General features: G+C 47.2%; 1 protein-coding gene across 3 annotated transcripts in view; it reads right to left on the reverse strand.

Moving 5' to 3' along the window:
- The window catches only part of LOC8059642 (GDSL esterase/lipase At1g28600), a 55,507-nt gene continuing 39,906 nt past the window's right edge, over positions 6,796–22,396 (reverse strand). The window contains exons 12-15 of one of the 3 annotated variants that reach the window (XM_021465613.1): positions 8,180–8,829; positions 7,970–8,098; positions 7,615–7,763; positions 6,796–7,539 (exon numbers count right to left, since the gene is read on the reverse strand). In XM_021465613.1, coding sequence (XP_021321288.1) covers positions 7,042–7,539; positions 7,615–7,763; positions 7,970–8,098; positions 8,180–8,447 — 1,044 coding nt within the window. In that variant the 5' untranslated portion in view covers positions 8,448–8,829 and the 3' untranslated portion in view covers positions 6,796–7,041. Of the gene's footprint in view, positions 7,540–7,614; positions 7,764–7,879; positions 8,099–8,179; positions 8,830–8,969; positions 8,985–22,396 lie in introns of those variants that run through there. The other 2 variants (XM_002467254.2, XR_002455404.1) reach the window with 2 other exon arrangements.

The following is a 22,396-nucleotide window of genomic DNA, read 5'->3' on the forward strand; positions in this document are numbered from 1 at the left end:
TCTTGTCTCACAATGATTGCTAAGTATGCTTGCACTAACTATGATAATGCTAGACTATATAGTTAAGAATAACTTAGGAAATATTCTTGTAGTTCGTTCTAATACCATGCTAATGACTTGCTAGAATATCTAATTGAGGTGCTTATCATATTTATTATGTGGCTAAGTTATGCTGATCAGATTAGTTATCTTTGTCACTATTCATTACTTTATATCCTTTATGTGACACTTACCCCTGTATGAAAGAGTTAGATAAATGTTCTCAATTATATATGCAATGATAGATACTCAATCTTATATTCCATTCTATAATCAACATTGATGGTTACTAATCCCTTCCCAGTGGTAAAAATATAAATAACGATACCTGGAATACTTCCCGGTTAAAATGCTACATCGATATTAATCTGTGCGCTTGCAGATCCCATTCATTATTTATTTAGATGAGCAATTGCATATTTCAATACCGCGTCTCTCATATCATGCTGGGGATGACAACTTAGCTTAAGTGGTATGAGGGATAGGTTTGGCATTTTTGGCACCGTTATCAGAATTAGAAAACTAAGTCTACTTTTGGTAATGATGTTAAGAATACCTAACAATCCCGGGCGCAACATTGCCAAAATCGAGCTGCTTATCGAACCAATCCTGAGAAGACTAAGGAAATTTAGCGACAAGTCCAAGACCTTTTGGACCATGGGTATGTACGAGAAAGCCTTAGTTCTTATGTTGTTCCTATGATTTTGGTTCCTAAGAAAGATGGTTCATGGCGTATGTGTGTTGATTGGAGAGCCATTAATAATATTACTATTCAATATTGTCATCCTATTCCTAGTCTTGATGACATGCTTGATGAGTTGTACGGCTCTATAATTTTCACTAAGGTTGACTTGCATAGTGGCTACCACCAAATTAGAATGAAACTTGGAGATGAATGGAAAACAACTTTCAAAACTAAATTCGGTTTATATGAGTGGTTAGTCATGCCTTTTGGTTTAACTAATGCACCTAGTACTTTCATGAGATTGATGAATAAAGTTTTAAGAGGTTTTATTGGGCGATTTGTGGTGGTTTACTTTGATGATATATTGATATATAGCAAGTCTTTGGATGAAAATATGGATCAGTTTCATGATGTTTTAATGCTTTGCGCGATGTAAGTTTATTTGGTAACCTTGAGAAGTGCATCTTTTGCATGGATCGAGTCTCTTTTCTTGGCTATGTTGTTGCTACACAGGGAATTGAGGTGGACAAGTAAAAAATTGAAGCCATAAAGAGCTGGCCAGTTCCCCAAACCATCACACAGGTGAGAAGTTTTCTTGGTCTTACAGGTTTCTATCGCCGCTTTGTCAAGGATTTCAGTGCCATTGCTGCCTCCTTGCATGAGTTGACAAAGAAAGGTGTGGTGTTCCATTGGGGTAAGGCACAAGAGAATTCCTTTGATACTTTTAAGGACAAGCTTACACATGCGTCATTGCTACAACTTCCAAACTTTGGTAAGACTTTTGAACTTGAATGTGATGCTAGTGGAGTTGGCATTAGAGGTGTGTTGATGCAAGATGGTAAGCAAGTTGCATACTTTAGCAAAAAAATTGCATGGCCCTATTCTTAATTACTCTACGTATGATAAGGAATTGTATGCACTTGTACATTCTTTAGAGACGTGGCATCATTATTTATGGCCTAAGGAATTTGTTACACATTATGATCATGAATCGCTTAAGTATCTTTATTTTCAAAACAATCTAAATCGTAGACATGCTAAGTAGGTTGAATTTATTGAATCTTTTCCTTATGTTATCAAACACAAGAAAGGAAAGGATAATATAATTGCTGATGCTTTGTCTAGACGATATACTATGCTTTCCTAACTTGATTGTAGAATTTTTGGGCTTGAATCAATAAAAGACCAATATGTGCTTGATCCTAATTTTAAAGATGTGTTGCTAAATTGTTAAGAGGGTCACACATGGAACAAGCTTGTGATAAATGATGGATTTGTGTTTAGAGCTAACCATCTATGCATTTTAGTTGGTTCCGTTCGTCTGTTGTTGTTGTAGGAAGCGCATGGAGGAGGACTCATGGGCCATTTTGGTGCTAAGAAGATAGTCGATATTTTGAACATACACTTCTTTTGGCCACAGATGAGGAGAGATGTTGAGCGGTTCGTGGCACGCTACACCACATGTCAAAAAAGCTAAGTCTCACCTAAATCCACATGGTTTGTATATGCCTCTTTTTGTTCCCTTGATTCCTTGGGTGTATATTTCGATGGACTTTGTTTTAGGATTGCCTAGGACTGAGAGGGGGGGGATAATATTTTTGTTGTTGTGGATCGATTCTCTAAGATGGACAAAAGTGATGATGCCATTCATATTGCTGACCTTTTTTCCAAGAGATTGTTTGCTTACATGGTATGCCTTCTACTATTGTTTCAGATCGCGATGCTAAATTTTTGAGTCACTTTTGGCGTACTCTATGGAACAAGTTGGGTACAAAACTATTATTTTCAACAACTTGTCACCCACAACTGATGGACAAATAGAGGTAGTGAACTGCACTTTGGGCACCATGTTGAGAGCTGTTTTGAAGAAAAATTTGAAGTTGTGGGAAGAAAGTTTGCCTCATGTGGAGTTTGCTTACAATCGAGCAACACATTCTACTACCAAGGTAAGTCTTAACCCGCATGCTCCAATTGATCTTTTTCCTTTACCTACCACTAAAAGAACACATAGTGATGCTAGTGCATGTGCTGAATTTATTGATAAGTTGCATGAAACCACTAAAGCAAATAATGAAAAGATGAATGAAAAGTATAGAATTGCTAGTAGTGAAGGTAGAAAAGAAATTAAACTTGAACCAGGTGATTTAGTATGGTTACATTTGAGAAAGGATAGGTTTCCAGAGTTGCGTAAGTCAAAATTAATGCCAAGAGCTGCTGGTCCTTATAGAGTTATTGAGAAAATAAATGATAATGCATATAAACTTGAGTTGCACCCGAGTTCGGGGTTAGTCCTTCTTTTAACATTTCAAATTTGAAGCCATATTTGGGAGAAAAAGATGACCTTGAATGAGGATGACTCCAATTCAAGAGGGGGGAGGATGAAGAGGACATCACTCCTTTGAATGCCCAAACCGAGTCAACTTCGAGCCTGTTTCGGAGTCCAGGACCAGCGAGAAGTAAAATAGACGCTTAGGACGCATCCGGACTCTGTTTTTGACATTCGACCCATGGTTGGAAAGATAATTTCATAAAGAAACCAATGGTGCTGGTTTGAGGTCCAAATTACTCCTAAGTCGTCATAAAACGTCCAAACAAGTCAGCATCCAGAATTTATTTCAGTGCTACGTCACCATTTTTGTTTTGTTGGGCCATGTATCATTGTTGAGCCCGTTAGGGGGGCGCGTCTAGGGGTGGCGATAAAGTTGAAAACGGACGGGATAAATCCCATTTCGTCCACAACTGTATACCGTATTTTCCCGTTCGTTTTCGTTTTTTACGGGATAAACGGAAACGGGACCGAAAACGGGACGGATTAAAATGGGAGCGGGATTGAAAACGGTAGAGCGTTTGTCCGTCTGTATTTGCGGAATCCCGTTTTTTACTGGGATATCCCGTTTTCTATCCCGTTTTTTATAAAAACGGGAAAGTAGCTCAACATAGTCCCTAAGCCCAATATGGCCCAAAATGTCTCTTGTCTTATGTGATGTATGGATAATTCATATTTGTGTGAATTGTGATCTATGGACTATGAATATATTCTTATGCGATGTATGGATAATTTATATTTGTGTGAATTGTGATCTATGGACTATGGATATGTGGTATTGTATTAATGTGGTCGCTAGTCACTGATTAGTGCATATTTGATATTTGGTATTGTATTTTGGTCTCTGTATTTGCGCTCTCATATGCGGCTTACATGTTCCGATTTACATTTTCACTTACTGCTCGTTTCCGTCTATTTTTCGATCGTATTTACCCGTTTTCGTATTACCGTCTATCCCGCTACTGTTTTCGCTCCCGGTTGTCCGGCTTCCGCTTCCGTTTTCGTCTAAAAATATGAAAATGGAAACGATAGAGCGATTTTCCGTTCGTTTATGTCCATTTTCAACCTTAGGTGGCGACGACCCTTGGACCATTATATACAGCCGCTGCCACTCTTATTAGGTTTTGGGTTTTGCTTAGATTATTATGTCAACAACAGTTTTGCCGTTTCATCGGTTTGTGAGACCCCAACTCGTGAGATTTGTTATTCTATCAAAAAGTGTGGCAAGCAAATTGGTTGCCACACTTTGCCATGCCTAAAAGAATCTTGCCACACTTTTTAACTCTATGACATGTGGAGCCTAAAAGAATCATGCCTAACTTAGTTGTCAACCAAACACTTGCCAACTTAGTCAAACTTGCCTAAGATAAAGTGTGGTTAATCTTTCATCTACAAATTGGATGCATTCTTCCTTGTTCTTGCTTGTGTTCTTTGATTCACAGGCAAAGGACTTAGCCTTGTTGGCGAGGTCAACTGCACAGCGCCGGTTGATAACCAGAGGAGACGTGGTACTGCGATTGCGAGGTTTTGGATCATGTTATTCGGAAGCCATATCAATTTGTGTCTCGTTTCCACCAAATTGAGAGTTACCACAACCTTAAGGATGATCGGGCCACCCTTGTTCCCATCACATAGTAATTGAGGCCTGGCCACCCTTCATCGACATTGAGGTCCAATGCCTCCATCCCAAGCCAGTTAGGGTCGGGGGAGCTTGAAGACTGGAAGTTGTACCCAGTGCTGTGGAATCTTGGTGGCTGGGGCAGGAAGTCCCTGGTGTCTCCTCCATCGCCGAAGATGTCCATGTTGCCGTAGCCATTGCTATGGTAGCCCTAGACCTGATTTCCAAAGCCGCTCCAATCGTCCATCACCGACGGAGGGGAGAAGTAGCTGAATCTAAATCTAGTGGTGGGGGACAAGGATTCGGTTGTTGCTGCGGTGGATCTAGCAGTGGGGGAGAGAACGGGGCTGGAGGAGAAAGCAGTGGCATGGTGGGGTGGGTGAGGGTTGGCTGCGGGAGAGAGCTAGGGTTCGCTGCGTTGGGTGCGCGAATGGATAAGGCCGGGCTAGGGTTGGAGCATGGGGTATAGGCCGTCCATCTCAGACCTCGAGGTAAGCTTACACATTTTTTAGGCTCTAGGGTCCCAAATTCTAAATTTTACAGCCCCCTGTTTAGTTCCATTCTTCCATAAAGTGGTCATTTCTCCAAAACTTTTGGCTTTTTGAGTGCATCTAAACAGGGCCTAAATTAAATACCAAGGTTTGGAAATCGAAACTGCTAGCGCCCAGACGTTCGGCGCCAGCAACGCGTCCGGATGCCAAGCCCCCCACCCGCGCCACATAGAGAAGATGAAAAAAATAAAAGGAAAAGGAAAACCCATCCACCCCTAACCAACTCCCTCCTGCCCCACTTGCTCCGCACGGAAGACTGTTCCTTGTGCGCTCCCTCCCAACCAACTCGCCCCTACCCCACTCGCCCCGCACGGAGGACTGCCCTTCGTCTGTTCCCCGCACAAGGAGCCCGTCCCCCACCCCACGAGCATGGTATCCTCTCCACCCCTCGTCTTGTCAGCCCCTAGCAGATCTGCCTGCCGCTAACTCGTCTCTACAACCTGCCTCCATACTTGATGCTCCAACACAATATGCATGATAGTGCAACAACACCTGACATACTGCTACAACAAACAGACTGAAGTAGCTGAAACATCATAAATATAGTATTACAACAAAAAACGAACAACTGCTGCAACAGCATGCAAACAACTGCTACAACATACAGATTGAAGTATTGGATAGAACAACTGAAACACCATGAACATAGTATTACAACAACAACGAATGGCTGTTGCAACAACATGTAACAACTAATACAACTACATAGATTGAAGCATTGGATGGAGCAACCGAAACACCATAGATATAGTATTACAACAACATCGAACAACTATTGCAACAAATGCAACAACCAATACAACAGTGTAGATTGAAGCATTGGCTGGACAATTGAAACACCATAGACATAGTACTACAACAACACCGAACAACTGTTGTAACAACATGAAACAAACTACTACAACATGCAGATTAAAGCAACTGAAACAACATCTCAAAACACAATACTGCAACTATGACTGAAACCTACTGCAAAGTCTAGATAGAACCATTGCAACAATAACGAAATCTAACATGAGAGCTCGCCGAAACCCTATCCTACTGCAACATCACCTGAAAAACATACTGCAAACAACCAGATAACACCATTACAACACGCGTGAGCACTGAGTCCCAAGAGCTCGTCGACACCCTAGCCAACACAACATCCCACAGATCTAGACCCAGAGGAAGAGGAGGAGGAGGAGGAGCAGCGGAGGGCTTAGATCCAGATCCACAAGAGGAGAGAGAAAAGGGAGAGGAAGGCCTCAGATCCAAATCCCACTCCAGCTACCTTGTCGGAGCCACGCCGTTGTCTCTATCTCTAGATGCATGGAGGTCATGAGAGCGAGGGAGAAAGAGCCGGCACAAAGGGAGCTAGTTGCGCTGCTCACTGGAAGTTGCCACTATCGCGCTCTACTCCGGTGGCATGGAGGGCGTGTGGGTCGCAGCGGGGAGAGAGGGAGAAAAGGAGGGAGGAGCGGCTCGCCGATGGCGCGGCAGAAAGTGCGGACGCATGGTGCGAGCGGCGGGAGCGGCAACGAGACGAGAGAGAAGAGTGGGGATGAAAAGGATGAGTGGATAAGAAGGCGTGGAGGAGCAGTAAATTAAGTGGACAACAGCATCCGGACGGACTGATGTCTTATACATATCATTACCGTTTGAAAATTGATGGAAGAAAGAATTGAAAACAAGTTAAGCGGGCCCATGGAAAAGGAAAGCATTTATCTTATGGGGACAGATCAGGGCTAATCAATCAGTTCTTTCAAGCTTACTATGTTCATGTTTTCTTCCCTTGAAGCTCTTAGTGGTGTTCTAAAAAAGATTAATTGGATCAAGGTTTTTACAATAGTAGTTTCAGTTCCTTAAGCATGGTGCGAGTAATGAGCCTATTGGCAGCCTCGGTGAAGTGGATCCCGTCCCAGGAGACGAACTTGGATGGGTCAGCGCACGTTGTGGACTCCGGCGTGCCGCAGAACATGGTGAAGTTGAAGTTGTACGGGCCGCCACCGCCCCCGCAGCACGCGGACAGCGGCCTGTCTCCGAAGCCGTAAAAGGCCGGGAACGCGACGGCCTTGACGACAGGGTTGTAGATGTCGGCGTAAAGGAGGGAGAGAGTGCTGCCATAGTCTCGCCGGAGCTCGCTGAGCATCATCCTCAGCGCACGGTTGTGCTGCTTGGCGACCTCGTTGAACCGCGCGATGCAGCCGGTGGTGGGGTCGTAGTCGCCTTCATCGCCTGCTGGGTACAGGGCCAGCTGCTGCGGCTCGCAGCCGATTGGTAGCATCCCCGTGATCACCAGAGTCCTCGCCCCGGCAGCGATCATGGCCTGCACAGCGAGCTGACGGTCAGGGCAATATATTATGATCGATGAGTACATCGATCGATCACATAAGCAATATATTTAGCTCCTTACGGTCAGGGCCGAACGGACGGCGCCGATGATGTGGGGCGTCAAGCTCGCCGCGACGTCGACGGCGGAGTTGTTGATCAAGGCGAAGAAGTAGTCATTGACACCGATCTCGCCTACGTAGAAGACCGAGCTTGCCATGATCTTACGCTGCTCTGTTAATTACGCACGAGTTTTAGTTTACACCAATCGATCCACTGGCTGATAGACAGTACTACGATACAGTGCTAAACGATAGTTTCCACAATTAATAAGAAACAATACTTATTACCGCAGTCGTCTGATGAGTTGAGCAGTCGCACGACGTTCTGAAACCAGCTCGTCTCATTACTGAGAGAGACGGGCACGAACGACGTTATACCTTTGCTTGCTAGGAACGCCGGGTCGAGTGCCGTCGCACCACCCAGCGCGAAGTTGGTTCCGTTCAGAAAGTCGCCGGCCGTCTTGCCGGCGAGGTACGGCGTCGGCTGTGGCACCTTCAGCTCCTCCACTGCATAGATTTTTATGGAAGCGCTTGAAAACGTGACGAACACTGGGAATATATGAATGGATGAAGCGTTTGGCAACGTACCGAGGAAGTCGAGGATGAGCCTGCCGTTGGAAGCCCGGCCGCTGGGATGACCGAAGTACGTCTGCCCGTACGGCGGCCGGGTGAATGGTCCTCCGGCAGTCACCGGGAAGATGGCCGCGTTCCCGGTGTCAGTGAGCGAGTTGCCGAACGCGAAGACGCGGGAGTACCTGCCGTAGTCGTTGGTGTCCGCATAGACGAAGAAGGCCTCTGCGGCGACGAGGAGTAGTACGAGCAGCGGCACGGGCGGGAGACGACACGCCGTTGACATTGAGATTTGAGAACATGAAGCCCCGTTGTGTGTTTGCTTGCAATTGGCAAAGGTATTAGTATTGGCAGCGGCATCCTGGCGTGCGTGGGGCGCAGTTCGGCAAGATTGTCATGGCTGCATCAACGTTTGACCTCGAGATCGATGCATTCTCTTGTACAAAAGGCCGGACTTCCGTACCCCTGGCATCGTTTTTCCAGCTGGGGCCCGTTTACATTAATTATTATATATCGTCAAGTGGGCATTTGTTGCAAAGCGTAAGAAGTTACTTTACAAGCTGAGCAGACGCATCCGGCGTATCAGAAGTCCCATCTAGCATATCATCCGAAGTCAAATGGAAGCATGATGCTGATGGGCACTTGCTGTAGTCCAGCAGGGGCGAAATCTAGTGAGTTTAGGCACCGGGGTCAGCATCAAAGAAGAAGTAACTATGATGTGATGTTTTTGTTGGGAATTACGACCGAACAAGAGCCTGAGATATAGAGGATTAGCTAAAAGTTCTCAGGGTCAGCGGACCCGATGATTCACTGTAGATCCGCCCTGCTGCACAGATTCATAGTTAAAGTATCAACTATTTTAGGATAGAGAAAATTTTCAAATCAACTTTTTTCTCTTGAATACACAAAAGCTTTGTATATCATTGTATTAAGTAGAAGAGTTTAGATAAACAAACAACGCGCTTTTATCGTGCGCCGAAAGAGGTTAACCTAACATATATAGCCGTAGCTGGACCATCCTAGCAAAAGACTTCTAGATTAGATATTACATTAAAGGAAACAACCACTACCGAGACAGCGGTACGACCTAGGAGATGGACTTACCTCTTCACGGTTGCCTAGACCGAACAGCCAGGAAAAACTCATCCAGCGCGTTGCCTTCGAACGTAGTTAGGTCGCTGCCGAAGAGCTTGTCATAGGCCTCTAGCTCCGACACTGATAATGCTAATGGACCCTTGGTATCATTGGCTTAGCAGGAGGCTGGTTTGGAGCCTCACGAATCAGTAAAGAGTCCCTCAGCTCTTACGCGTCACACTACAACAGAAAATCTTTTGCATAGCATTTCCATTTGGGGCTCCGAGGCGGTTGGTCTAGTTGCCCGCCTCGGTTAATCGAGACAGGGAGCCAGGATAGCAACCTCCTTGGTTAATCCTTAACTGAGGCGGGCACTATAATATAACCATCTCGGTTAATGCCTATTGACCGAGGCGGGCATTATAAAGATGGTCACATTACAAGGCCTGCCTCGGTTAAATAAAGGCCCAGACATCCTATCTAGAAAGAGAGAAGACTAGCCCGATATCACTACCTAATTGTATATTCAGTGAGGAAGTTAGAAACCCTAGCTCATTCCTCCCCTACAGCCGCACCCTCTCTCTTTGTCTCCTAGATACGCTCGGCCTCTCCCTCTGCACTCGCCCAAGCCCTATCCGTCTCCCAAATCCCTGACGCGCACCCTCCCCAACCCTCTAGCCAGCACCCCTCCCTTCCCTTCTAGGTGAAAGCCCAAGTTTGGTTTTGGTAATTAATGACACCAAGTTGCTAATGCCTTGTGTTTAAGTGATTTGAGTTAGGCATAGCAACACATGTGATGAAGGTGCATGGTGGCATGGAAAGGTGGCCACATGACTACAAAGAGATGAAGCTTGTTGTGGAGATCATGATGATAGACGAGGAGCAAAGTTATCAAGGCAAAGGTATAAACATAGGGTTTTACTTTTGCCGGTCTAAGATGAGTAGAGAAGCAATTGACCGGGTTTAGGATAGATAGCCGACTATCAAGAGGGGAAATCACGGTCATCTCTCGAATCAAGTGCTACTAGGTCCATATCTTGAGCATATGCATTAGGATCTAGTAAAGTGCTGACTTAACTCCTTTGGGAAAATGTTTGTGAAAAGCTAACACACATGCACTTTGGTGGTGGACACTTGTTGGTGTTAGCACATTTGCAAAGGAGGTGGAGTTCCTAGGGTTGAGAGGGGTGTGGGTTCCTCTCTCCCTCCCGCCGAGCTTGCGAGGCGGGATTCGGTGCTTTTGAGAAAATAAGTGTATATTTCCTATTGCGCCGGTGGGAAATTTGGTGAAGTCGCGGGAGTGTTTTCTCACTGAGAAACACTCACCGGACGCTGAGTACGGAGGCACCGGACGCTGGCCTCAGAGTCCGGTGTGCTTGCCCTTCTAGGGTTGAGCACCGGACGCACTCTGAGAGCGTTCGGTGGTTAGCGTCCTGTGTGAAGGCGTTTTGCAACCCTCTCTGTGCATGGGTCCGGTGAGCACCGGACGCTACCGGTGCTTAGCGTCCGGTGACCCTGCGGTTTGCGGAACTCTCTGCGCATGAGTCCGGTGTGCACCGGACGCGTCCGGTGTGGACCTGCAGAGCGTCCGGTGATCCGCAGGTGACCGTTAGGATCTGACACGCGAAATCGAGGAAGGACACGTGGCCAACCCTAGTGCACCGGATGCAGAGAGTCGAGCGTCCGGTGCTCACTTAGTAGCGTCCGATGCCCCCGTTTTCAGCCCAGTGAAAACAGCCAACGGCTAGTTTCTTTGAGGGGCTTATAAATAGTGGGTGGCCGGCTTTGGGAGGCTCTCTCTTGCACATTTGATTACTTGAGGCATACTTTGAGCTAGAGAACACTCCCTTCACTCATCTCCTTGCTTGATTGCTAATCCTAGTGAGATTGAGTGAGATTCAAGTGCATTGCTTTGAGAGTTGCATTTAGTGGCACTTGATTCTTGAGTTTGCTGTGGATTTCTTGTTACTCTTGGGTGTTTCCCGACGGCCTAGACGGCTTGGAGCAGCGGTGGTGTTGAGCTCGTGATTGGAGATTGTTTCGAGCCTCACCAAGTGATTTGTGAGGGGTTCTTGAGCCTTCCCCGCGGGAGATCGCAATTGGCTACTCTAGTGAATTGCTCGTGGCTTGGAGGATCCCCATCTTGTGAGTGGATGTGCGGCACCCGTTGAGGGTTTGGCTTTGGATTGCCAATTAGCTCGTGATCCATCAAGTGGGTGTATCGCCACAACGAGGACTAGCTTGCCGGGAAGCAAGTGAACCTCGGTAAAAAATCTTGTGTCATCTCTTGCCGAGGATTCTCTTAGAGTTGTGATTGATTGATTGGCTATATTTCTACTCTACAACATTGGTATAACAATCACTCACCTCTCCTTTACTTTTGTGCATACCTTGCTAGTTGTGTAGCTTGTTTAGTTTAGTTCTCTTGTTGTTGTGCTTTAGTGTTTAGCCTTGTACTAGTTTTTATAGGTGGCTTGCATAGCTTAGTTGAGCTAGTGCTAGAATTGCTTCGCCATTTGTTTTACTAACTCACTTGCTTAGTAAAGTTTATAGAAATTTTAAATAGGCTATTCACCCCCCTAGCCTTTTGGACCTTTCAAGTGGTATCGGAGCCGAGGCACCGTTTATTTGAGGCTTAACAACCTACGGTGAAGAAATGGCTCTTAGTTTGCATATCAACAACACCAAGAAGGCACCTTACTTTGATGGCACCAATTATGCATATTGGAAGTCCAAGATGACTGCTCATCTCAAGTCAATCAATAGAGAGGTTTGGAAGGTGACCGAAACAAAGTTTGAGGTTGCAAATGAAAATGCACCAACACCGGTCGAAGAGAAGAAGCTACAATGCAATGATATTGCCATTAGTGCTCTTCATGAAGCTCTTGATGACAAGACCTTTGAGCAAATTAAGAACATTGAGAATGCTCATGATGCATGGGCAAAATTAGAAGAAACATTTGAGGGCACCAAGGGAACCAAGACCGCCAAAGGATACATCCTCCAAGAAAAGTTCTCAAGCTTCAAGATGCAAGAAGATGAAAGTGTGCCGGAGATGTTTCACCGGTTGCAAGTCATTGTGAATGAGCTCAAGGCACTTGGGGAAGAAATGAAAGATAGTCAATTCTCTATGAAATTCTTGAGAAGCTTGCCCAAGAGATTTGGCACATTGATCACCGTGCTAGTCAAGACAACACTTAGTGAATCAACACCTCAACAAGTGTTCCAAGAAGTGAGCACACGTGAAGGATCCTGGATTTGCGGTGGAAAGACTCCTCTCATACGCCCTTGAAGTCAGCTTCGACTGTAATGTCAATGCCCAGGTCAGTGCCAGAGCACAGAGGCTGATGTCCGCCTGCCGTAGTCTAATTACCTCAAGCTATTGCTTAAAGGTTCGTTTGTCCCCTCCGCCCAGGTCAGTGCCAGAGCACAGAGGCTGATGTCCGCCTGCCGTAGTCTAATTACCTCAAGCTGTTGCTTAAAGGTTCGTTTCTCCCCTCCCCTGCTTGTTGGATTTCATTATATTCTCCAACATATAGCAAGTAGATACATGGCCTAGAACTGGTGCTTAATTTTTCATTGTCTAATTATATATAGCAGCTTGTATGAGCACTGTTGTATATTGGGCTACAATTTGATTGCCAAACACAGTCGAATCAACTATAATTAATATAATGTATCACTGCTAAAGCTTTCATTTGCAAACTGTAGTGCGTTCCTACTTGATGCAACTAAATTCTGTGATGAATTTGAGGATATACTAAAGGTTGTTCTAAAGGAGTTCACTGCATCTTATGGGAAAATCATCTTGTTCGTTGTTGAGATCCATACAATTGTTGGTGCAGGTTTGTTGTCTGCAATTCAGCTATTTGCAATTTTGTTATGGTACTGAGCATACATCTATAAATTTTGAATATTTAATCAAAGCTCTATGTCAGTAATTAGAAAGATCTATAACAGTGCCTAATATCACCTCTTTCTACTAAGATGGAGTTTGAAGGCAACTCTGTCAAAACACGAAAAACAAGACTATGAAACCATGATGTCTTAGTTAAAAACTTGGAAACTTTCCAAAAGAATAGTTGGGCACAACCAAGTCTTGTTTTTTGATGATTTCTTAAGATAATGGATTGCATATTCAGGCACTCAAAACAATAGTCACTGCTTTTTAATACTATGTTTGTGAAAATCGATAATGAGAGATGTTCTGTTTTTTTGTATTTTGTTGTCTGATATAAATGGATGCTTTGAGAGGAGATGTTATTTTTGTATTTTGGAGGACGGCAGCAAAGCGAAGCCACGCCGCAAAGATGCACAACCTATGTCCATTTCTCCAAAATTTCAAGAGTTTTTTTTTCGAGAACATGCAACGACATGTGTTTCATTAAGCAGAAAACCCAGAGTTTACACAAAGTAATCCACAGATTACCCCACACAAGTACTCAACACAGAAGACAAGAGAAAAACGCGCCACAGAGGCGCGAAACTAATCACCCAGCGCGCCTGGCGTCCAGAGCTCCCAAAGGTCTGTAACCCGCTGCGATCCAAAGAGAGGCCTCTTCCACAATAGCCTGTGCGAGCTGCTAAGGCTGCCGGCCGGCCCTATCAAAGGTCCTGCCGTTCCTCTCCTTCCACACATTCCAGCCCACCAAGAAGAACAGGGAGTCGAAACCGCGCCTCAGCACCTTCAGTAGACGCTTACGAGACGTCGTCCACCAGTCCATGATTCGTTCCTCATGCGTTGGAATCAGCTCAAGCAGGCGAAACGACTTGAGGCACGCCGCCCAAACCTCTCTGCTGAAAACATAACCCAAGATGATGTGATCCAGCGTCAGATTGGTCACAAGTGATGCACGAGTTGTCATCCTGCAGCCCGTGGCGCCAGCGCCTGTCAGCCGTCCAGCACTTGCCATGGAGGGCAAGCCAGAAGAAAAACTTTACACGTGGTGGCGCCGGGGTCTTCCAGATCAGAGCAGCCCCCAGCGGCTTGGAGCAGCCAAAGAACATGGCACTGTAGGCGGACGCCGCCGAGTAGCTCTGGCAAGAAGTTAGGTTCCAGGTGAACGTGTCCGGCACCCCGGGCGTCAGATGTACCCGCTCGATTTCCCTACACAGCTGCACAAACTCTGCAATCAATCTGAGGGAGCGAGGCCCAGCAATGTGACTAACCCAGGCGAAGCCTTGAAGGGCTTCCGCCACGGTCGTCCCCCAGCGCTGCCTCGGAACAGCAGCAAACACGGCGGGTGCAAGTTGACGCACACAGGCGCCATGCAGCCAGCTATCAATCCAGAAAAATGTTGATTCACCGCTTCCAACGGAGGACGCCGTTGCGGCCTTGAACAAGTCCAGCACCGCCTTCTCCTCCTGGTTTGGCAGCGAAGCCCAGGAGCGCGCATGGCCCACTCTGTGCATCCATGGCCAACGCACCCTCAAGGCAATCCCTGTTCGCCGCAGGTCAGCCACTCCAAGGCCGCCTAGCTCACGCGGTCTACAGCAGGTGGACCATGCCACCTTGCACTTCCCTCCGGAAACCGTAGCCGCCCCGGCCCAAATGAATCCTCGGCGAAGCTTGTCAATGGATTCAATTGCCCACGAAGAAAGGCAGAGGGCGATGGACGTGTGGACCGGGATCGTTGAAAGCGTGCTGCGCACCAACGTCGTCCTGCCAGCAACGTTCAACAGATTGCCCTTCCAAAGCGGCAGCCTGGCCGCCACCGCGTCAATGAGTGGCTGTTCATGACACCGCCGCAGCTTGAAGATGGACAAGGGGATACCCAAGTAGCGGCAGGGGAAGTCTTGAACCCGACAATCCAGCAAGTGACGCACCAGAGCGATCTGCTCATCCGAACAGTGGATGGGGGTGGCAACACTCTTTTCCAGATTGGCATAAAGCCTCGAAGCATCACCAAAAATCTGTAGGCATGTCTTCAGTGCCTGAATGTCTCGTTCCACTGGTTTAAGGAACATGACCAGATCATCAGCGTAAAGGCTGACACGTTGCACCTGGCCAGGCTGCCCCAAAACTGTTAGCAAGTCCGTCGAGTCCAGCCAAGACAAAACATGGTTGAATACCTCCATGGTGAGCACGAACAGCATGGGAGAAAGGGGATCCCCCTGTCGCAGGCCTCTGGCATGGCAGATCCTTCGACCCGGGATCCCATTGGTGATCACCTTCGTGCTTGCCGTGCATAGAATTGCAGAGATCCAGTTGCGCCATCTACTGCCGAATCCCAAGTGCTCTAAGACTTCCAGCAGGAAAGTCCAGGACACCGAATCAAAGGCTTTTGCAATATCGATCTTCAACAGGATGCTTGGAATTTGGCGGCTGTGCAAAGCCTTGCAGGACAGGCGCACTGTTCTGAAGTTATCATGTATGCAGCGTCCTTTTATGAATGCACTCTGGTTGTGGCTTACAAGTCTGCTCAACACAGCAGCTAGCCTATTTGCTAAGCACTTAGTGACCAGCTTGCTGAAACTGTGGATAAGACTTATTGGTCTATAATCAGTGAGCTGAACCGGCTGCGGCTTCTTCTTTAAAAGAATGAGATAAGCATCATTCAGCAAATACAGACTCCTGGAGTCCTGTGCCCAGAATGCGTTGAATGCATGCATGATGTCGGACTTGATGACGTCCCAAGCTAGCTTGTAGAACAGACCGGTAAAACCGTCTGGACCAGGAGCCCTGTCATTAGGAAGATCAGCAACCACCCCCCGAACCTCGGCTTCAGTGAAGAGAACCTCCAGATTCTGCAAGTCCATAGTGGGTAGCCCAATAAGGGCGAGATCAATGTGTTGCGTCCTCTTGAAGTTTGAGCCAAGGATGGAGTTGTAGTGGTCGTAAGTTGCCTGTGCCAGAAGGCTCGGGTCAGAAACCTCGGCGCCCTGGACAAGCAGTGACTGAATCCTGCTGTTGCGTTTCCTGTGACATGCTTGCAGATTGAAGAATTTTGTGTTCGCATCCCCTTCGGCCAGAAAATGCAACCTGGACCTTTGCCTGGCAATGGTCCGCGCCAAAGAAGCGAGGCCCAGAGTTCTGAGCTGGAAGGCCTTGCGCAGCTCTACCTCCCTGGACGAGAGAACTCTTGACTCCTGGGCCTCATCAAGCCTCAGGACCACCTCACGCGCAACAGCCAGTTGGAAACGAACGCACCCCACCTTGGTCGTGCTCCAGCTCCGAAGAACACGAGCCAGGAACCTGAATTTGATATCTAGGCGCCGAAAGGGGTCTACTTGTGTAACTGGAATGGACCAAGCCGCAGTGACCACATCAATGAACCCAGGCAACTTAGTCCAGAAGGACTCGAACCTGAAGCGGCGCTTGTCAGCCGGCCTTGTGTCGAGCAGCAACAGCAAGGGGCAGTGGTCAGAACAGTCCGAAGATAAAGGCCTGAGGCAGTGATACGGGAACGCCTGAAACCAGTCCACCGAAGCGAGGCAGCGGTCCAACCTTTCGAGCGTTGGCCTCTGCCGTTCACTAGACCAAGTGAAGCGACGTCCCAAAAGTGACACTTCCTGTAACTGAGCTTGGTTAATGAAAGTTTTGAACCTCCTCATTTCTCTGCGGTCCACGCGGTCATTGCTCTTATCAGCCGCCTGGTAAATCATGTTAAAGTCACCACAAATCAGCCAAGGTCCGAAGCACGAGTCCTTGCAGCGCAGAAGCTCCGCCAGGAATCCAACCTTGTCGATGAAAAGCTGCGGGCCGTAGACCACCGTGATCCACCATGGAGGCATGGGACCGACAGGTGTGAGGCAAGCGGATAGGGAGTGCACACCCTTAGACAGCCCCGAGACCTCCCAGCAGTCTCTGTGCCAACCCAACAGAATCCCCCCTGCAGTGTTGACAGCCGGCACATAGTCGTAATCATACATGGGTCCTAAAATGTCATTAGCAAGGGCATTACAGATTTGGGAGAGCTTGGTCTCCTGCAGACACACAACAGAGGCTCTATGCTGCAACAAAAATTCTCTGACCACACTACGCCGTGCACAGTCGTTGAGACCCCGCACATTCCACACAAAACAGCTTTGATTCGTAGACATTGGGGAGTCCAGCTTTGATTCCACACAAAATTTGCTACTCAGATGGGCGAGTCCAGCAGACTACAAGTCCTGGCCCTCCAGCCCCAGCACGTTCAGGTTAAAGGCTACTAGATCAACCTGTTCCCCAAGTAACGATTGCAAGGCACCATGACCAAAATCAGAGAGTGGTTGCCTGAAGGCCTTCAGGTACTTGCGGACGGCTTCAGAGTCCACCCCTGGCGTGGGTGGTGCGATCCCCGGCTTCTGCATCAGGACCAGCTGCGCCTGTCTTGTAGAGTCCGCCTCCCGTGGGGCTGCGGCGATGCGGACACTTCGTCGCAGGGTAGTGGCCACCGGCGAACGTGCCCTGCGCAGCCTGGGCGGGCCTCGGAGCAAAGGCGTTTGGATGGGGATACAAAGCCAGTCCGCGATCCGAGGAGAAGCCGGGGTTGGCGCCGCGCCTTGACGCAGGCTGAGGTTGGAGGTCGTTGGAGACACAGCCGGAGTTTGTGGCGCAAAGGTACCTGTCGACAGAGGAAGGTTGGATGGTGAGGAACGCGGCGAGGTGGGGCGGTCGATGTCCGCCCGTTTCCTGAATCGCCGACGCTTGTAGACGATCCAGGCACCAGGGGTGGCTGATGATGTGGCACACCCAGGGTCACCACTAGTCGAGGACGCAGGACTAGGCGAACCGGTCGCGCCAGCAGCGACAGGGACCTCTTCAGAATTGTTCGTCACCTTGGCGGCAAGACAGCCTCCCACCGGGCCCCCAAGCTCGATAGGGACGAACTCAGCCCACCAATCCTTCGTGGGTAGCGGGTCAGGCAGCCCAGAACTCCTCCCAACCTGAAGCAGTAGCGGAGCAGAGTCAATGAAGCGGCCCACCACACCTGGGCGCTCCGACTCCTCCAGTCGTTGCACGGACATCGACGGTGTCAGCGCGTCTCGTGACACCACCCTGCGCCCATGGGCAGACGGAGTTGACGCGGGCAGCAGAGTCGCGCAGATGGGACTGTGCGCTTCTGCCTCGATCGACAGCGCATCACGGGACGCCCCCAGCACAGCAGCAGCACGCGAGCCCAGCCGGGGGGGTCCCACCTCCTGCACCACCGCAGCACGCCTGAGGGATCCCAACCGGGCCCCGGGGACCAGCGGGCAGGCGAGGCTCCCGACGAGAACAGACCGCGGCGCGGCGGACACCTCCGGCGGCGCGCAGCTACCATGGCGCCGGCTGTCGAACCCGGGATGGCCCCCATTGAAGTTGCTATCGATGGAGCCATCTGAGTCGCTGTCCCGCGTCGGAGTGGGGTTGAAGTCCGGCGTTGGGCCCCTTGGAGGTCCTGGCTCACCACCGGCGCCGGCATCATCGTCGTCGTGTCCACCCACGTCCTCATCACCTGGAGCATTGGCAGCTTCGCTCCAATCTTGGACGGCAACCACCCGCACGGAGACCACATAGCGCAGTCCAGGCAACTGAGACCGTTCCGCCTCTACTGCCCCGGGCAGCGTGGGTTCTGGCCTTCTGGGATGAAAATCGCCACCTCAGGGCGAATGAGGCTTGGATGTAGACACCACGCGGTGACGAACAGCTCCCGTTCATCATCATCCGGAATATCCCGGAGCTGCACCACCATGATCCGAGCGCAGCAAGGGCCCAGGATGCGCTGGACAACCTCGGCACTGCACGCATGCAGGGGAACACGTCGCAACGCCAACAAGACCTTGAACCTGAATGTGTTGGCGCTTGCCAAGGACGTCCTCCTCCAGGGACGCCACACCAGAGGCAGAGGGGGGCCTGTCGGAGCTGCCGCAAGAACCCGGTCACGGTCGGCCGCCCAGCGGAAGCGGACCACGAAATCCTCAGGCTCATGACGCCGAACATCAGCATCCAAAGAGGTAAGCTCAAAGCGCTCAAGAAGGTAGCTGGAGACCATCATCGTTGAAAGGTTGGGCCTCTTCCCCCCAATCACGGCCACCAAGGCGAGGCCCAGGTCGTCCTCCATCCGCTGAACGTCGGAGCGCGCGTGCTCTGTTTTCTTCTTCATGCGAGTACTAAATATTATGCTTGGTTTGGTTGCATTTTGGACATAGAGAAAGAGGAACAAGATCACTGATGGATAGGTATAAATTTGTAATGCCAAGCCTTGCCTTCTGACTTTTGATATACATATGGACAACACATATTTGTGCCATAGTTCCCTAACTAACTTGTTAAGAGTATGCACCATTTTATTTACTGAGTTGAGAACTGGGGAAACTGCAGAAAAATGATGTCACTTATGATCTGATTTCATACCTTTTCTCTAATCTTGCCGATACATGATTCTGGTTTGTGATATGATAAAGTGAAGTGACGACTTGTGTTGTTTCTGTGGGCAATACAGATTGGTTGTGTACATTCCTTTATTTAACTGATACCCATAATTTTTTAGTTCATCTATGATTTAGATTATTACCTCACCAGCATTATGTATCTCTGGTACTGAACTTGCCTCAGTTGGAATTTAATGCCTCTGATGTATTATGTATCATGCCACAATCTCTTAAATTATTAACCAATTAATTCTAGATTTTACCACTTTATCCAACTGATACACCCCTTGTACAATTGATTAAATGACATTTAGAGTCAACATGGAAGGGACAAATTCCTCGCTAATATGCGATAATAAATCAACACTGATCAAGTTGTTTGTAAATATAACATTACACTGGTATATTTTTTGGCCACATATTTGTGAATGACTTCCTCTATGCAGCCTGCTTGAAAATTATGTGCTGAACTTTTATTGAAGAAGATTGCTCTATTCTGATTTCAGCTGAAGAAGATGCATAGAGGATGTCGGCAGACACGAAAAAGGGGAGACGACAAAGCAGAACATGGATCTCTTCTCCTAGAATGCTGGGTTCAGCTTGGAGGCCTCCATGAAGGAAGCCCCTGATGTGAGGTACTTGACGAAACAGATACCTCTCAGTCCAAGTTTCGCATGAGAAGGCTTTTGAGAAGGCTTATGAAGTGTTTTGGATAGCAAGTCAAGGTTTCTCATTAGCTATTTAGTGTTTATGCAAGCTGTTCGTGTTTAGTCCAGTACTGTGATAGAGGAGTTCTTCGAGTTTACTTGGTCAGGTCTCCTTCTGAAAATCTGTTGGTTAATAGTTCAACAGGTAATCTGATTGATGATTTTTTTTAATTTGCTTATTTATGTTATTCAGGAACTACAACTACAGTACTGTCAGTATGAGTTTCAGACTGGATATGTTGAAGGGCTGGCTTAACAATATGTGCCTAGACTAGATCGATGTGGAATTGATGCCAACTTAGCATTTGAAGCGGCTATTTGGATTGGAGGAAGCAACCATTTGACCATGTTTTTTTTGTTGGTAATTGGAAACCCAACCAAAAATGACACTTGTCCAAGATATATCCTGGCTTTGGTGCTACTATGAGCATCGTGTGTGGTGACTTGGTGGCCTTTAAACCATTATCAAACAATTCCGACTCCTAAGCTTCTGAAGGATCTGCTTTCCTGTATATCTGGTATCACTACTTTGGTTGCCCAAGCTATAGAGTCCAAGTCTGTGAAACAAATAGATGGTTTTTGCTATTTAAATCCTCTATATGAAACATGCCTGCAAAAAGCTTGTCCAAGTTTCGCATCTCGTGCTTCTGTTGAGTCGAACTCTTAGTCTGTCTAGAGGCTTAGATTGGTATGAGGCTTGGCTTTTCTTTTCTTTCTTTTTTTGTGTGTATGTGTTTGTATCAATTTTTTATCATAAGTCAGTCTCATTCCATGTTTGATTAGTAAAATTATGTATATAGCACCTTTAGTAGTTTGATTTGTATAGTGTTAACACGTGCAATATATGGTGAGCATAACATACTTTGTTTTAAGGTTTTATGAGAGATTTTCTAAGCTGCATCACGGAAAGATCTATACAATAGAATTTGTAATCCTACAACGCCGTGCTCTCTGGGACTATTAATTTCATGAACTTAGCTCTCCGTGTCTGTGTTAATTTCATAAACTTTACTTTTATATTAAATATCACTTTCACATCGGTATTTAATTTCACAATATTGTTATTTTATTGTGCAATCTTTGTATTTTTAGTATAAAGTTTAGTTGTCCTGTAGCAACTCAATCTATAATACATATAAATAAGAAAAAATAAACACTATAGTGGAAAGTTATGTGAGAGGTATTTCTAGGAGATTGTGCTAAATTAGCTATTTAAGAGTCACTAGCTATTTGATCTCTCTTTGATAGCTAACACAAGGATTACTTTTTTATTATTTCTATACCTCATCTAGCTAGCTATTTGTAAATTATCATTAAAGTCATCCTCATAGCCAATAGGATTTCTTCTTGATAGCCAATGGAAGGGTTTGTCAGCCTACGACGCCGCACTCTCTCTGACTATTAATTCATAAACTTTTTTAGATTAATTTTGTAGTATTATTATCTTATCGTGTGATCCTGTGTCTTTAATATAAAATATTAGCTATCCCGTAGCAACGCACGGGCATGCTACCTAGTCCAATAAAATACGTAATGCTGTCGGGGCTGTGGAAGGGAAAATGCTTGACCATGAAGGTGAGGAGGAGCAAAGCCTAGGAGAATCTGGGGAAGATGAACGTCGTGACTGGGTCGGAGGATGATCTGGTTGATAAAGTTGCAGGACCATGAAGGTGAGGAGGAGCAAAGCCTAGGAGAGAATCTGGGGAAGATGAACGTGGTGACTGGGTCGGAGGGTGATCTGGTTGACGACAAAAGGCTGATTAATTGTCCATACTTGTGGACTCTACAAGGAAGGGGAACAAAGTGAGGACAAGTTTGTCTTCGATGAGGAGGAAGTCACAGCAGAAGTGCAGAACCGTGGATGGCGGTGGCCTTTTATTACGCGAGCTTCTATGGTTCACTGAATTAAGTGTTGCCTTGGGGGTGAAGGAGATGGTGAAGGCTAGATTGATTGATGACAACCGACTCCAGAATTAGTGTTTATTTTCAAATTAGTCCTGACATAGATGTGTTGACACTAGAATGATCCCATATCACACACTTAGGGCTAGATCATCATGGCCACCATGGACTGAAGAACGTAGTGAGGATCTCACACTTATATAGTAAAGAACGAAGA

The sequence above is a fragment of the Sorghum bicolor genome, chromosome 1 (genome assembly GCF_000003195.3).
Source record: "Sorghum bicolor cultivar BTx623 chromosome 1, Sorghum_bicolor_NCBIv3, whole genome shotgun sequence".
NCBI classification, from domain to species: Eukaryota; Viridiplantae; Streptophyta; class Magnoliopsida; order Poales; family Poaceae; genus Sorghum; species Sorghum bicolor.